At 36.7% G+C, this 16,153-nt stretch overlaps 1 protein-coding gene across 1 annotated transcript in view; it reads left to right on the top strand.

Annotated features, from left to right (window-relative positions):
* SPAG17 (sperm associated antigen 17) overlaps nt 1-16,153 on the top strand; it is a 214,437-nt gene that overhangs the window by 126,232 nt on the left and 72,052 nt on the right. The window contains exons 21-24 of the mRNA XM_021690132.1: nt 4,733-4,972; nt 5,950-6,061; nt 7,914-8,072; nt 9,278-9,391. Of these exons, the coding sequence (XP_021545807.1) occupies nt 4,733-4,972; nt 5,950-6,061; nt 7,914-8,072; nt 9,278-9,391 (625 nt within the window). The remainder of the gene's footprint in view (nt 1-4,732; nt 4,973-5,949; nt 6,062-7,913; nt 8,073-9,277; nt 9,392-16,153) is intronic.

Genomic DNA, 16,153 nt, shown 5'->3' with positions numbered 1-16,153 from the left:
AAGAAATAGAAAAACATTCCATGCTCATGGAATGGAAGAATAAATATTGTTAAAATGTCTGTGCTACCCAGAGCAATCTATACATCCAATACAATCCCTATCAAAATAACACCATTTTTCACAGAACTGGAACAAATAATCCTAAAATTTGTATGGAACCAAAAAAGACCCTGAATAGCCAGAGGAATGTTGAAAAAGAAAACCAAAGCTTGTGGTATCACAGTCCCGGACTTCAAGCTCTATTACCAAGCTGTAATCAAGATAGTATGACACTGGTACAAAAACAGACACATAGATCAATGGAACAGAATAGAGAGCCCAGAAATGGACCCTCAACTCCATGGTCAACTAATTTTTGACAAATCAGAAAAGAATATCCAATGCAAAAAAGACAGTCTCTTCAACAAATTGTGTTGGGAAAATTGGATAGCCACATGCAGAAGAATGAAACTGGAACATTTCCTTATGCCATACACAAAAATAGACTCAAAATGAATGAAAGACCTAAATGTGAGACACGAATCCATTAAAATCCTAGAGAAGAACACAGGCAGCAACCTCTTTGACCTTGGCCAGAGCAACTTCTTGCTAGAAACTTCTACAAAGGCAAGGGAAACAAAAGTAAAAATGAACTATTGGGACTTCATCAAGATAAGAAGCTTTTGCATAGCAAAGGAAAGAGTCAACAAAATAAAAGGCAACTGACAGAATGGGAGAAGATATTTGCAAATGACATATCAGGTAAAGGGCTAGTATCCAAGATCTATAAAGAACTTATCAAACTCAACACCCAAAGAACAAATGATCCAATCAAGAAATGGGCAGAAGACATGAACAGACATTTCTTCAAAGAAGACATCCAAATGGCCAACAGACACTTGAAAAAATGCTCAACGTCACTTGGCATCAGGGAAATCCAAATCAAAACCTCAATGAGATACCACCTCACACCAGTCAGAATGGCTAAAATGAACAAGTCAGGAAAGGACAGATGTTGGTGAGGATGGGGAGATAGGGGAACCCTCTCACACTGTTGGTGGGAATGCAAGCTGGTGCAGCCACTCTGGAAAACAGTCTGGAGGTTCCTCAAAAAGTTGAAAATAGAGTTACCCTATGACCCAGCAATCTCACTACTGGCTCTTTGCCCCAAAGATACAAATGTAGTGATCCGAAGGGGCACTTACATCCCAATGTTTATAGCAACAATGCCCACTATAGCCAAACTATGGAAAGAGCCCAGATGTCCATCAATAGATGAATGGATAAAGAAGATGTGGTATATACATACAATTGAATATTATTCAGCCATCAGAAAGGATGTAATCTTACCATTTACATTGATATGGATGGAACTAGGAGGTATTATGTTGACAGAATTAAGTCAATCAGAGAAAGACAATTATCACATGGTTTCACTTATATGAGGAATATAAGAAACAGTGCAGAGGATCATAGAGGATTGGAGGGAAAAACAAATGGGAAGAAATCAGAGAGGGAGACAAACAATGAGAGACTCTTAACTATGGGAAAGAAACTGAGGGTTGCTGGAGGGGAGGTGAGTGGGGGGATGGAGTAACTGGGTGATGGGTATTAAGGAGGGCATATGATGTGATGAGCACTGGGTGTTATATGCAACTGATGAATTACTGAATTCTACATCTGAAACTAATGATGTTATGTTGGCTAATTGAATTTAAATAAAAAATAAAATAAATTAGGGAAGTTGGCAAGGTTGCTGTATACAAGATCAACATGGAAAAAAATCATTGGAGGTCCTATTCTCCAGCAATAACCAATTAGAAAATGTAATAGAGGGGCACCTGGGTGGCTCAGTCAGTTAAGCATCTGCCTTTGACTCAGGTCATGAACCCTTGGTCCTGGGATGGAGCCCTGCCTCAGGCTCCCTGCTCAGTGGGGAGTCTGCTTCTCTCTCTCCCTCTGCCCCTCCCCCCTGCTTGTTCCCCTCTCCCTGCTTGTGCTTGCTCTCTCAAATAAGTAAGTAAAAAAATCTAAAAAGAAAAATAGAAAATGTAATAGAAAACAAGTATTATTTGCAAGAACAACACAAACTATAAGGTGTGAAGAAAAATAAAATATAAGCAAAATCTTTATGGAGAAAATTAAAACATATTACTGAGGCCATTTAACACTTAAATAAGTGGGAAAATATACAATGGTCATGGGTGAGAACATTCAATTTAGGAAATCAAATATACTATAAACTCAATGTTATTCTTATCAAAATCCCAGCAGAGTTTTTATGAACCTTGGAAAATTGATTCTAAAATTAATAAAGAGAAACAAAGGGATAAATGCTTTCTATCAGATAGCATTGACTGGCAAATTACATCTCTTTATTTTCACCTTCCTGTGTGTTTATATTTTACGCATCTCTTGTAAACAGGGAGTATAAGCTAGATTTTTAACTAGTTACAAAATAACAACTCCAAACATGACACTTTTAAATTTAATCTGCATTATTAACATTTTCTCACCACTTTCATAAGTTTAGATAACCAACAGTGAGTTGGTCCCTGATTTGTAGCATTTGCTGATATGTGTAGTGTAAAAATGCCCATTATGGCTGTATTCAGGCTATTAATACGATATCACTGAATGCAGAATTGGAAGCAATATGCAGTAGTACACCATTATATTGTATTTCTATGATACAGCTACAATTCATATAAATAACCTCAAGAACATAGATAATAGTGAAATGTAACAAAATAATTAGGAAGGTGGTAAGTTTTGAGTATTTAATGTCTTTGTTTTTAATGTTATTTGATTGTGCATTTATATGATCTAATTTTAAATAATGCTGTGGTTAACAACCAGCTCATAAAATTCTGGAAAATTTAACAATAAACTCTTTCAAGTCAACATGAGCTAGGTCCAGCACACAACTGTTTTTTGTTTTTAATTTTTTATTTAAATTCAATTTAATTAATATATACTCTATTATTAGTTTCAGAGGTAGAATTCAGTGATTCATCAGCTGCATACAACACTCAGTGCTCATTACTTCAAATGCCCTCCTTAATGCCCATCACTCAGGTAATGCCCATTCCCCATGCCCCCACATAGCAACCCTCCAGCAACCGTCAGTTTGTTCCCTATAGTTAAAAGTCTCTTATGGTTTGCCTCCCTCTTGGTCTTTCTCTTATTTTTCCTTCCCTTCCCCTATGTTCATCTGTTTTGTTTCTTAAATTCCACATATGAGTGAAATCATATGATATTTGTCTTTCTCTGACTGATTTATTTCGAAGTCAGCACACCACTGTTACTTCCTGCTTTTAACTCATTGGCCTTCCTGAATGTTAGGATCCATGTCTTTCATCAACTCTGGAAATGGCTCAGCCATAATCTATTAAAATGCTGCCTTTTCTAAAGTTCTATTTCATTTCTAACAGAGCTTTCAAACTCACCTTCTTATTTTTGATACTTTTTTATTTCCTATTTATACTTTGGATCCTTCTTTCTCTTTAAGCAAATTAAAGATTAAGCAGATTAAAATACTTATTTTATATCCTCTATTTGATAATTCCAATATCTTCAGTCTTTGCAGATATGTCTTCACAGAAAGTTTCTTCTTCAGATTCTTGCTTTTGGCTTACTTCTGCATGTTTTGTGATTTTCATTTGTGAGCTCATACCCACCCACAACATTTTTAGAATACATTTTTAAGGTAATGTATATTTTGGCCACAAATCTATGTGAGGACAGCCTTGTCATTAGTTCTCAGGGGAGACTCCCCCCACCCCTCCTCACCTTTAACACAAGGCCAAAGAAGCAAGCTAGAATTAATGGTCTTCCTCTATAGGGAAAGATATTTTTTTTTTAAAGATTTTATTTATTTATTTGACAGAGAGTGAGACAGCGAGAGAGGGAACACAAGCAAGGGGAGTGGGAGAGGGAGAAGCAGGCTTCCCGCAGAGCAGGGAGCCCGATGTGGGGCTCGATCCCAGGACCCTGAGATCATGACCTGAGCCGAAGGCAGTTGCTTAACCAACTGAGCCACACAGGCGTCCCGGGAAAGATATTTTTTTAGTTCACCCAATGAAGGTGTCATTTTTTAAAATTCCTGCTCTATTCAGATATCTTTGATCTGATCTCCCAGGTTATTGCTCTAGTCCCTATAACCTATTAAAACTTCAGTTCTAGGCTGCCAGGGATGGGCATATAGTCCTTAGAAACTTCTGTCCTGAGTACTCATGTTCCTCACTAAACTAGTGCTTTCTCATACCTTTTACTTTGTTGCCGGCCCTGCTATGCTTTACAATGACGATTTTTACATTTTATCTATCAATTTTGAAATATTTTATGCCAGGAATGTTTCTTTGAACATCTGGTCCACCATACTGCTGAATTAACCAGGACCTAAATTGGGAATTGGTTCATGTGGAAAAGTATAGGAAGCAGGAAGACCAGCTAAGAGGCTGATGTAATAGTTCAGGATAAAGATAAGAAGACCTGAATTAAAGAAAAGTGCAACAGAAGGTGAGAGAGGCAGCTGAGTAAAGAAAAATCTCTGAAGAGCTTTGGCAGGGTGTGGTACACAGAAGTTGGGTGAAAGAAGAGAATCAAGGGTAACTCCAAGGTTTCTAGCTCAGTATCTTAATTTGTCAGAGACACAACTTACAAAAAAGCATGTGAAGTATTCTCCAAAATGAACCTGAATGGGATCTAATTTGTTTTGAAATCCTGTTAATTTTTTTAAATGTGTTTATAGGCATGGAAAGAAGAACAAGATCGATTAGCAGAAGAAGAGCGCTTAAAGGAAGAAAAAAAAGCAGAAAAGAAGAGTAAGGAAACTGGTAAAAAGAAAGGCAAGGAAAAGGTAGAGAAAGAAGAGAGTAAGCCTTTGAAGAAAAAATCTATTTTGAAGGAGAAAACTAAAGAAGAACAAATGAGGATTCCAGAAATAGCAGAGGAGTCCCTCCAGCAACCAGAACCTGAGATCATTTATCCGGTAAAATCAGTGTTCTAAAAAGCTTCTTTGGGTTCTTACTAATTGTTTTGGGAGAAACACAGCTTCTGTGGAAACACAAGGTTCCCAGTCTTCACTGACATCACAGAAGGCCTTGGAGTTTTTTCTAGCATAGATGATCTCAGACCTGTACTCTACATTCTTATACCTAGGACTTTCTATGTAGCCAGTCACCAAGATGGGAATACCCTCAGGCCAGCTTGTCTTGAGTGCCATGAAACTAGGTTACTAAGGGCAGGAAAATGGAGATTTGACACAAAAGCATTCATTTAGGTTAATGTAAATAAAGCAACTGTGAAAGGTCAAAGTGAACACAAAGTTTGGCTATATTTGTCTCAGATGATAGGCCTTGCTGAGTAGGCACCCATGTATTTTGCTTGTAGGCTTTGGTAAAATCTTCCCTTTGCCAGTCTGTCCCTTAGGCAGTCTTATGAGGAAAACCTAATGGGAAAAAGATGGACAGAAATCTAACAGCCCTTGTCCTTTCTAGCTGCTACTCTAAGCCACTTCTCAAGCCTTAGCATGCATCACAATTACTTGGAGCTCTATCAGCAACACTTAGCAAAAAATGTCTTTACCATATGACTTCCTGAAGGATAAAGTGTCAAGAAAAAAGTACAAAGTGTCAATATTCAACAGTGTATCAGTTCACTTTAAACAGAATATTAATAGCCAGTGAAAGAGAAATTGATTTCTTCTCCCACTGCTTTTCAATAGTACAGTGATTTGATCTGCACTAGCTGTAAGGGTGCTCCAGTGAACAGATTTTAAAATCATGGACTCCTTTAATTCTGCCTGTCCTTATAATATCACAGGAGGTGCTAAAGGTAATATGGACACTGTGACAGACATTCATTTTGCAGAAATTAAGCTGATAGCAACTTTAACTGGCTCACACTGATGAGTTGATTTTTGTCAATTGCAGTTCCACACTCAAAGCCTGATGTTTTCCCTTCTAGTTTCGTGGATATAATATGGGAGATATACCCATCCAAATCTCAGGAACAAATTCTTATCTGTATCCTTCGGATGGAGGGCAGATTGAAGTAGAGAAAACAACATTTGAAAAAGGTACATTTTGAATGCAGCTGGTTAATAGCTTGGAAGATACTAACCCATTTCAGATCAACTTGGGGCCTTGTACCCTTGGGTATGATAGGTGAGAGTGGTAATGTGCCCACTTTTGTTTATTGTACACCACAGTCAGCATTTCCAGACCTCACATGCTTCTGTTATAATTGACCGCAGGGCACAAGCCAGCTGAGAGTTTACCTGGGACACACTCTTATGAACATTCTAGTTGTTAAAATCTTAAAATATTTCTATACGATTTGGAGATATTATAATAGTAACCACAATAAGCAAATAATTAATTAGTAATATTAATTACAGCACATAGTGTTATCTCAGAAACCAAGCACATACTGTGAGTTGAGAACAAATTTCTAGTTTGGGCTCTGGAGCATAGAGCTTGGGGTTCTGCTGCCAAGGTCCAGTTATTTTTGTTACAGAGAAGTTGCTTTTGGATTCAGAAGTCTTTGAGTGGGAGAGGAGCCTTAGGGATGCAGTGAGGAGGACCTAGTCTGGAAAACCTCTAAAGGAAATGTATAACTCTTCCCAAGAAGCAGATTTAGCAGGGCCTATCTTTTTACTGTGCTTTAAAGATCTCTCAGGTGGATTTGAGAACCTGGGCTTTATTTGATAGCTTATTGTCTCTGAGAGCTGTGAGGTGGTCAGTGTGGCGGGAATTTGAGCAGGGCCCTATTTAATGTCCACAAGGTTATGTACCCCAGCAAGAAGCAACACAGGCTCCTCCTACCCCCACACTCTGCCTGACATCCTACCTCTCTCTCTCTCGATCCCTCTCTCTTTTCTTCTTTCTTTCTTGTCATCTAATAACTATCAATTTAATAAGGAAGTCATTGCAAAAGTTAGATGCTGTTCCCTATGTGAAATCATGGCTCAAGTGGAAGCACCATTAGGTAGTAACTGCCACATCAAACAAAAGGTCACATCAATAATTTTTAAATAAAAAGGCCTGAAAGTCATTCAAATTATTTAAACAATGGTTGGTGGTGCAACTTACATCAAATGTCAGACCATTTTATTATATAAGGTTTGTTTATTTAAAACATGACAGGGATTGTTATTAATGTATAGGTATACATATTTATTTATATTATATGTTTTCATATTTGATATTTTTAATATCATCCTTGGGTATAGGGTACAATTAATAGTAATTAAAAATGGAGCTCAGAATCACATAATTGAGAAAACTACTGGACTCAAGTTTTATAATGCTATGTTCTATTTTCCATGACTATTCCTTGCACTTATCGAAATTTATATATGCACACGTTTATTTGTTTCAGGTGAGTCACAGTAAGTGCAGTATTTTCATCCTAATCCTATCAATTTTTGACAGAAGATAGCTCAATCAAAGTTGAGAAGAATAAGCTGAATAAAAAAAGAGAAAAGCTGAGAAAGGAGACAAAAAATGAGTCAGAACACTAGAAGAGGGAATGTGCCATTTGGAAAATTCTGATTTGCTGCTAACAATAACAACTACTATAATTAACATTGATGTAATTCTTTAAAAGCTGTAAAAACCCTTTTGCATCAACTAACTCGTGTTATTAATCATCAAGTTGAGTATAGGTGTACATCAGCCTCAACCAGTGTGTTTTCTCTTCTGTAATTTGATTAGAAAGTCTGCAAACATCTCCCTGATCTACCTGCCATTTATTTCTGGGATTCCACCATCACTTTATTCCTTTAGGCATCTTTTTGTAAAATAGTGATGTCCATAAATGTTTCCATGCCCTTACTTACATTCTATGCTGCATTATTTAGATGTCTTGTAGAGGACCTTAATGGGGCAGCAGCAGCAGCCCATCTTCTGTCCCATGATTTTCTCCAGGGCCAACTTTTATCAAGGTGACAGTGAAAAAGGACAAGCACACTTTTATAATTCATTTAAAAGACCCTAAGAAAATTGTGAAAAAGGAAAAAAAAGAGGAGAATTGTTCTTCAGAAGATGAGAAAGAAAAAAGAGAGGAAGAGCAAAATCTTGAAACAGGTAAGCAGCTGCATCTCTGTGTCAGTGGAGGTTAATATTTCAGCAATGTGTCAAACCCATCCATCTGACAGCAACACACAGGCATCAGTTCCACTTAGCAACTAGGGTCATTTTTCCAGATGGTAAGGAAAGTGTTTTGCCATTCTGCTTATATACATTTTCCCTAAGGTAACGTGTACCTACATTGTATACACAGCACATGTATAGTGGACTGCTAACTTGGTTTTGCCCTCTCTGGATGCCCAGCTCTTGATTCCAGTTGTCATACAGAGTCTGTAGCTGGCTACATTTACGTAGCAACATTGTGTTTGCAATGTTCATTCTGGCCCGAATTTTGTTTTATACAACTTGCATCAAGTGCAGTCTCTAGCACTCAGGTCTGCATTAATTGATTTCTACTGAAGTTTTAACTTTTCTCCAATATTCACTACAAATGCTGGGGTTTCCTTCTGTGCTCTATCACTTAGTTCTCCCCATGCTTTCAAATTTCTTAGGTTGCAAGGACAAGAGAAAAATCCTACATTTAGTCTTGATAGTCTCTACCTCCTAGTAGATGAGAACTCCAGGTGGATGTCCATTGATTATACACCATGAAACTTCCTGATAACACTATTTAACAACTCCAGGAAATACCACCTGGAGAAACAATGCTCTCTGCCCAATGTGACATGGGTTATACCTGCAAAAGGAGAAGAGTTAATTAATAAGATGTTTTAAACTCAAATTAGTAATAAGATAAATAACTAAATCTTACTAATAAATTCAGTTATGGCCCCAGTATTTTCCAAACTCAAGAGCACAGTGTTTGACAAGCTTGAATGTACCCAAGAACTTAAAACAGAAATTTTTAAGTTACTTTTCTTTGTTTTGTTTGATAAAAGAATATGTGGTTTATTATAAAAAATTAGGAAATATAAGAATATTTAAAGAAGATGACAGTTGCCCTAATTCTACCACCCCAGCAGTAGCCTCTATTGTAGTGTATTTCTTACTTTATCATCATGAACATTTTCCTATTCATTAAATATTCTTTGAAAACAAAGTTTTCTAATGATTTCATAATAATTCATTGGTACATACATACATATCAATAATTTAATTAATCATATCCATGTTTTTATCTATGTGATTTCCACTTTTCACTGTTTTGCTTACATTTCTTTTTAATAAAATGGAAATGTCCTTAATTTGAATTTGTCTTTTAGAAAAATCAGATGCAGATAATAAAGCTGTCAGCAAGTTTGGATCTTTTTCTGCCACCTTAGAAAATGGGATCTGCCTCTCAATAAGTTACTATGGACCAAGTGGAATGGCCCCAGGTAAAATAAGCACAACAGCAAGGCTAACTGTCCCATGACCAAGGGCATCTGCCCATCCTCAATATGCTCACGTGTTGATAAACACATTTTGATTTAATGCCCCTCTTTTCCTGGAAGGTGGGAATATATGTGTGAGTGTGTACATACATGTGTGTGTTTACATATATGTACATATATAATCACTTATACATAGAAAATAACAGTGCTTTGACATTTGAAACAGAATTTATCATATATATCATTTTACATATAATCACATATACATATAAAATTATATATATTTCAGTTATCCTTGTTAACTAGCAAATAAGTCTGTTAGTTGGTGCCCAAAAAAAGCATGATTTCTCAAGGAATTCTCTTGGTTTTCCAGATAATGGTATTTTTATGAATCCTATGATTGTGGAACTGCTCAGTGTGCTTCAGAACTTAACAGTCTTAAAGGAGCCATTCACTGGACATCTTGAAGGATATCTTTACCCCACATTTAATGAACAAATTCTCCAACTGGAAGCTATTTCATTACAAACCACAAAATAATATGTCATTTAACCAAGAGCCAATTAGGAAATTTTGTGGGTTCCCATGCATTTTACAGGGATATAAGCACACACATTTAAAAAAAAAGCTTTAGGGTGCCTGGGTGGCTCAGTCGGTTAAGCGACTGCCTTCGGCTGGGGTCATGATCCTGGAGTCCCGGGATCGAGTCCCACATTGGGCTCCCTGCTCAGCGGGGAGTCTGCTTCTCCCTCTGACCCTCCCCCTCTCATGCTCTCTCTCTCTATATCTCATTCTCTCTCTTAAATAAATAAATAAGATCTTTAAAAAAAATAGCTTTACAAAATCAAATATAATCTCTATGCTATATAGCCTTCAAACTATGTGTAGATCATGGTGCTCCAATAGTCTGCCTTACTATGTAGCTCCTTTTCTGCAGAAACATCATTCCATTGGGTCATTATAATCTTTTTCTTACTTTGTGCAAAACATTGTAGTACTCTAGTGAGTTAGAGAGCCCATTGGATTTGCTAGTATTTTTGCTTTATTTGAGGTTTTGTCTTTTGATTTTATATTTGTTTTTTTCTAAGCCAGCACTTGAAGTCATTCTCTGCCCAACAAATTATGTGTTAAATCCATTATCACACACATTCACTAAAAAAATCCTATCCCTTCTGAACATAGCTTATCATGATTTCAGATTAAGATGTTTACACTCTACTCTCTATCAACTATATTGCTGCTATTTCCTCAGTGATTTCCTTATTCTTGATTTAATCCTTAAGCTATTACACAATTATTCCATTTAAAACAAATGTTCCTAATTTCACATTTATAAGTACTGCATTTGAAAATATTTATAATGTGAAAGAAATAGAAAGGCATTCCAATGCTTATGATTGGAAGAACAACTGTTGTTAAAATGTCTATACTACTTAAAGCAATCTACACATTTAAGGCAATCCCTATCAAAATACCTAAAGCATTTTCACACAGCTAGCACAAACAATCCTAAAATTTGTATGGAACCACAAAAGACCCCAAATAGCCAAAGCAATCTTGAAAAGAACAGCAAAGCTGGAGGCATCACAATTCCGGACTTCAAGTTATATTACAAAGCTGTAGCCATCAAGACAGTATGGTACTGGCACAAAAAAATAGACACATATATCAATGGAACAGAATAGAAAACTAAGATATGGATGCACAACTATTCTTAGACAATGCAGGAAAGACTATCCAATGGGAAAAAGACAGTCTTTTCAACAAATGGTGCTGGGAAAACTGGACAGCAACATGCAAAAGAATGAAAATCAACCCCTTTCTTACACCATACACAAAAATAAATTCAAAATGAGTGAAATACCTAAATGTGAGACAGAAAACTATCAAAATCCTAGAGAAGAACTCAGGCAGAAACATCTTCAACATCAGCCGTAGCAACTTCTTACTAGACACGTCTCCAGAGGCAACGGAAACAAAAGTAAAAATGAACTATTGGGACTTCATCAAGATAAAAAGCTTTTGCACAGCAGAGGAAATGATCAACAAAACTACAAGGCAACTGACAGAAGGGGAGAAGATATTTGCAAATGACATATCTGATAAAGGGCTAGTATCCAAAATCTATAAAGAACTTATCAAACTCAACACCCAAAAAACAAATAATCCAGTTAAGAAATGGGCAGGAGACATGAATAGACATTTTTCCAAAGAAGACGTTCAGATGGCTAAAAGATACATGAAAAGATGCTCAACGTCACTCATCATCAGGGAAAAACAAGTCAAAACTACAATGAGATGTCACCTCACACCTGTCAGAATGGCTGAAATTAATAGCGGAGAAAACAACAGATGCTGGTGAGGATGCAGAGATAGGGGAACCCTCTTACACTGTTGGTGGGAATCCAAACTGGTGCAGCCACTCTGGAAAACAGTATGGAGGTTCCTCAAAAAGTTAAAAATAGAATTACCCTATGATCCAGCAATTTATCAGGTATTTACCCAAAGAATACTAAACCACTAATTTGGAAAGATATAAACAACCATATGCTTATTGCAGCATTATTTACAATAGCCAAATTATGGAAGCAGCTCAAGTGTCCATCAATAGAAGAATGAATAAAGAAGATGAGATATATATATATATATATTTGTTTGATATATATTTATTTGATTTATTTTTGTTTTAAATGGAATAATTGCATAATAACATAAAAATAAAAAGAATGAAGTCTCACCATTTGCAGCAACATGAATGGAGCTAGAGAGTATAATGCTAAGTAAAATAAATCAGTTGGAGAAAAATACCATGATTTCACTCATATGTGGAATTTAAGAAACAAAACAGATGAACATAGGGGAAAATAAAAAGAGGCAAACCATAAAACACACTCTTAACTATAGAGAGCAAACTGAGGGTTGCTAGAGGGGAGGTGGGCAGGAGGGTGGGCTAAATGGGTGATAGGGATTAAGGAGGGCACTTGTGATGAGCACTGGGTGTTACTGGTAACTGATGAATCACTAAATTCTACTCCTGAAACTAGTATTATATTATATGTTAGCTGAAATTTAAATAAAAACTTGAAACAAAAATAAGTAAGTTAATAAATAAATACTTGGTGAAATAAATAAATTAAATTAAAGGCATCCACATTGGCAAAGATAAGTAAAATTTTCACTATTTGCAGATGAGATGATACTCTACACAGAAAACACAAAAGACCACCAAAAAATGGTTAGAACTAATAAATGAATTCAGTAATGTCACAGGATACAAAAGCAATGTAGAGAAATCTGTTGCATTTCTATACACTAATGATGAATCAGCAGAAAGAGAAATCAAGGAATCGGTCCCATGTACGATTGCACCAAAAACCATAAGATAGCTAGGAATGTGTATAGCAGCATTATCAACAATGGCCAAATTGTTCTGCCTGTTCTCCTCTAGGATTTTGATGGATTCCTGTCTCACATTGAGGTCTGTCATCCATTTTGAGTTTCCTGAGTACAGAACATTTGTCTTTTTGGTGAGGTTTATTCCTAGGTATCTTATAGTTTTGGGTGCAATTGTAAATGGGATCGACTCCTTAATTTCTCTTTTTTTTGGTCTCGTTTGTGTATAGAAATGCAACTGATTTCTGTGCATTGAATTTATATCCTTCCACTTTGCTGAATTCCTGTATGAGTTCTAGCAATTTTGGGGTGGAGTCTTTTGGGTTTTCCACAGAGTATCATGTCGTCTGCAGAGAGTGAGAGTTTGACTTCTTCTTTGCTGATTTGGATGCCTTTTATTACTTTTTGTTGTCTGATTGCAGAGGCTAGGACATCTAGTGCTATGTTGAACAGCAATGGTGAGAGTGGGCATCCCTGTTGGGTTCCTGAGCTTAGGGGAAAAGCTCTCAGTTTTTCCCCATTGAGAATGGTATTCACTGTGGGCTTTTCATAGATGGCTTTTATGATATTGAGGTATGTACTCTCTATCCCTACATTATGAAGAGTTTTAATGAAGAAAGAATGCTGTACTTTGTCAAATGCTTTTTCTGCATCTATTGAGAGGATCATATGCTTCTTGTCCTTTCTTTATTTCTGTAGTGTATCACATTGATTGATTTGCAGATGTTGAACCACCTTTGCAGCCCAGGAATAAATCCTACTTGGTCATGGTGAATAATCCTTTTCATGTACTGTTGGATCCTATTAGCTAGTATCTTGGTGAGAATTTTGACATCCATGTTCATCAGGGATATTGGTCTGTAATTCTCCTTTTTGGTGGGGTCTTTGTCTGGTTTTGGGATCAAGGTAATGCTGGCCTCAGAGAACGAGTTCTCTGTCTGTTCAGGTTTTCTATTTCTTCCTGTTTCAGTTTTGGTAGTTTATATGTCTCCAGGGATGCATCCATTTCTTCCAGATTGCCTAATTTGTTGGCATATATTTACTCATAATACGTTGTCATAATTGTTTGTATTTCTGTGGTGTTTGTTGTGATCTCTCCTCTTTCATACATGATTTTATTAATTTGGGTCCTTTCTCTTTTTCTTTTTGATAAGTCTGGCCAGGGTTTTATCTATCTTATCAATCCTTTCAAAGAACCATTTCCTAGTTTCATTGATCTGTTCTACTGTTCTTTTGGATTCTATTTCATTGATTTCTGCTCTGATCTTTATTATTTCTCATACCCTGCTGGGTTTAGGCTTTATTTGTTTTTCTTTCTCCAGGTCCTTTAGATGTAACATGAGGTTGTGTATTTGAGACCTTTCTTGTTTCTTGAAAAAGGCTTGTATTGCTATGTATTTCCTTCTTAGGACCACCTCTGCTGCATCCCAAAGATTTTGAACAGTTGTGTTTTCATTTTCATGAATTTTTTAAATTTTATTTTATTATGTTATGTTAGTCACCATACAATACATCATTAATTTTTGATGTAGTGATCCATGATTCATTGTTTTCATATAACACCCAGTGCTCCATGCAGTATGTGTCCTCCTTAATACACATCACCAGGCTAACCCATCCCCCCACACCCCTCTCCTCTAAAACCCTCAGTTTGTTTCTCAGAGTCCATAGTCTCTCATGGTTCATCTCTCCCTCCGATTTCCCCTCCTTCATTTTTCCCTTCTTTCTCCTGATGTCCTCCATGCTATTCCTTATGTTCCACAAATAAGTGAAACCATATGATAATTTACTTTCTCTTCTTGACTTATTTCACTTAGCATAATCTTCTCCAGTCCCATCCATGTGGATGTAAAAGTTGGGTATTCATCCTTTCTGATGGCTGAGTAATATTCCATTGTATATATGGACCAAATAATCCTAAAATTTGTATGGAATCAGAAAAGACCCCGAATCACCAAGGGAATGTTGAAAAAGAAAAACAAAGCTGGGGGCATCACGTTGCCCGATTTCAAGCTATATTACAAAGCTGTGATCACCAAGACAGCATGGTACTGGCACAAAAACAGACATATAGACCAATGGAACAGAATAGAGAACCCAGATATGGACCCTCAACTCTATGGTCAAATAATCTTTGACAAAGCAGGAAAAAATATGCAATGGAAAAAAGTCTCTTCAACAAATGGTGCTGGGAAAATTGGACAGCCACATGCAGAAGAATGAAACTCGGCCATTCTCTAACACCATACACAAAGATAAACTCAAAATGGATGAAAGACCTCAATGTGAGACAGGAATCCATCAAAATCCTAGAGGAGAACATCTGCAGTAACCTCTTCGACATCGGGCACAGCAACTTCTTTTAAGATACATCTCCAAAGGCTAGTGAAACAAAAGCAAAAATGAACTTTTGGGACTTCATCAAGATAAAAAGCTTCTGCATAGCAAAGGAAACAGTCAACAAAACAAAGAGGCAACCCACAGAATGGGAGAAGATATTTGCAAATGACACTACAGATCAAGGGCTGGTATCCAAGATCTATAAAGAACTCAAACTCAACACCCAAAAAACAAATAAGTCAAAAAATGGGCAGAAGACATGAACAGACACTTCTCCAAAGAAGACATACAAATCGCTAACAGACACATGAAAAATGTTCATCATCATTAGCCATCAGGGAAATTCAAATAAAAACCACACTGAGATGCCACCTTACACCAGTTAGAATGGCAAAAATTGACAAGGCAAGAAACAACAAATGTTGGAGAGGTTGTGGAGAAAGGGGAACCCTCTTACACTGTTGGTGGGAATGCAAGTTGGTACAGCCACTTTGGAAAACAGTGTGGAGTTTCCTCAAAAATCTAAAAATAGAGCTACCCTATGACCCAGCAATTGCACTCCTGGGTATTTACCCCAAAGACACAGATATAGTGAAAAGAAGGGCCATATGCACCCCAATGTTCATAGCAGCAATGTCCACAATAGCCAAACTGTGGAAAGAGCCCAAGATGCCCTTCAACAGATGAATGGATGAAGAAGATGTTTTCATGAATTTTTAAAATTCTTCTTTAATGTCCTGGTTAATCCATTCATTATTTAGGATGAAGTAGGATGCTCTTTAACTTCCAAGTATTTGAGTTCCTTCCAAATTTCCTCTTGTGCTTAAGTTCCAGTTTCAAAGCACTGTGGTCCCAAAATATTCAGAGAATGATTCCAATCTTTTGGTACCAGTTGAGACCTGATTTGTGACCCAGTGTGTGACCTATTCTGGAGAATGTTCTATGGTCACTCGAAAAGAATGTTTATTCTGTTGCTTTAGGATGGAATGTTCTGAATGTATCTGTCAAGTCCATTTGGTCCAGTGTGTTATT

The sequence above is a fragment of the Neomonachus schauinslandi genome, chromosome 4 (assembly GCF_002201575.2).
Source record: "Neomonachus schauinslandi chromosome 4, ASM220157v2, whole genome shotgun sequence".
Classification (NCBI taxonomy): domain Eukaryota; kingdom Metazoa; phylum Chordata; class Mammalia; order Carnivora; family Phocidae; genus Neomonachus; species Neomonachus schauinslandi.
The sequence above is the reverse complement of the archived record's forward strand: the minus strand, read 5'-3'. Positions and strand labels throughout refer to the sequence as shown.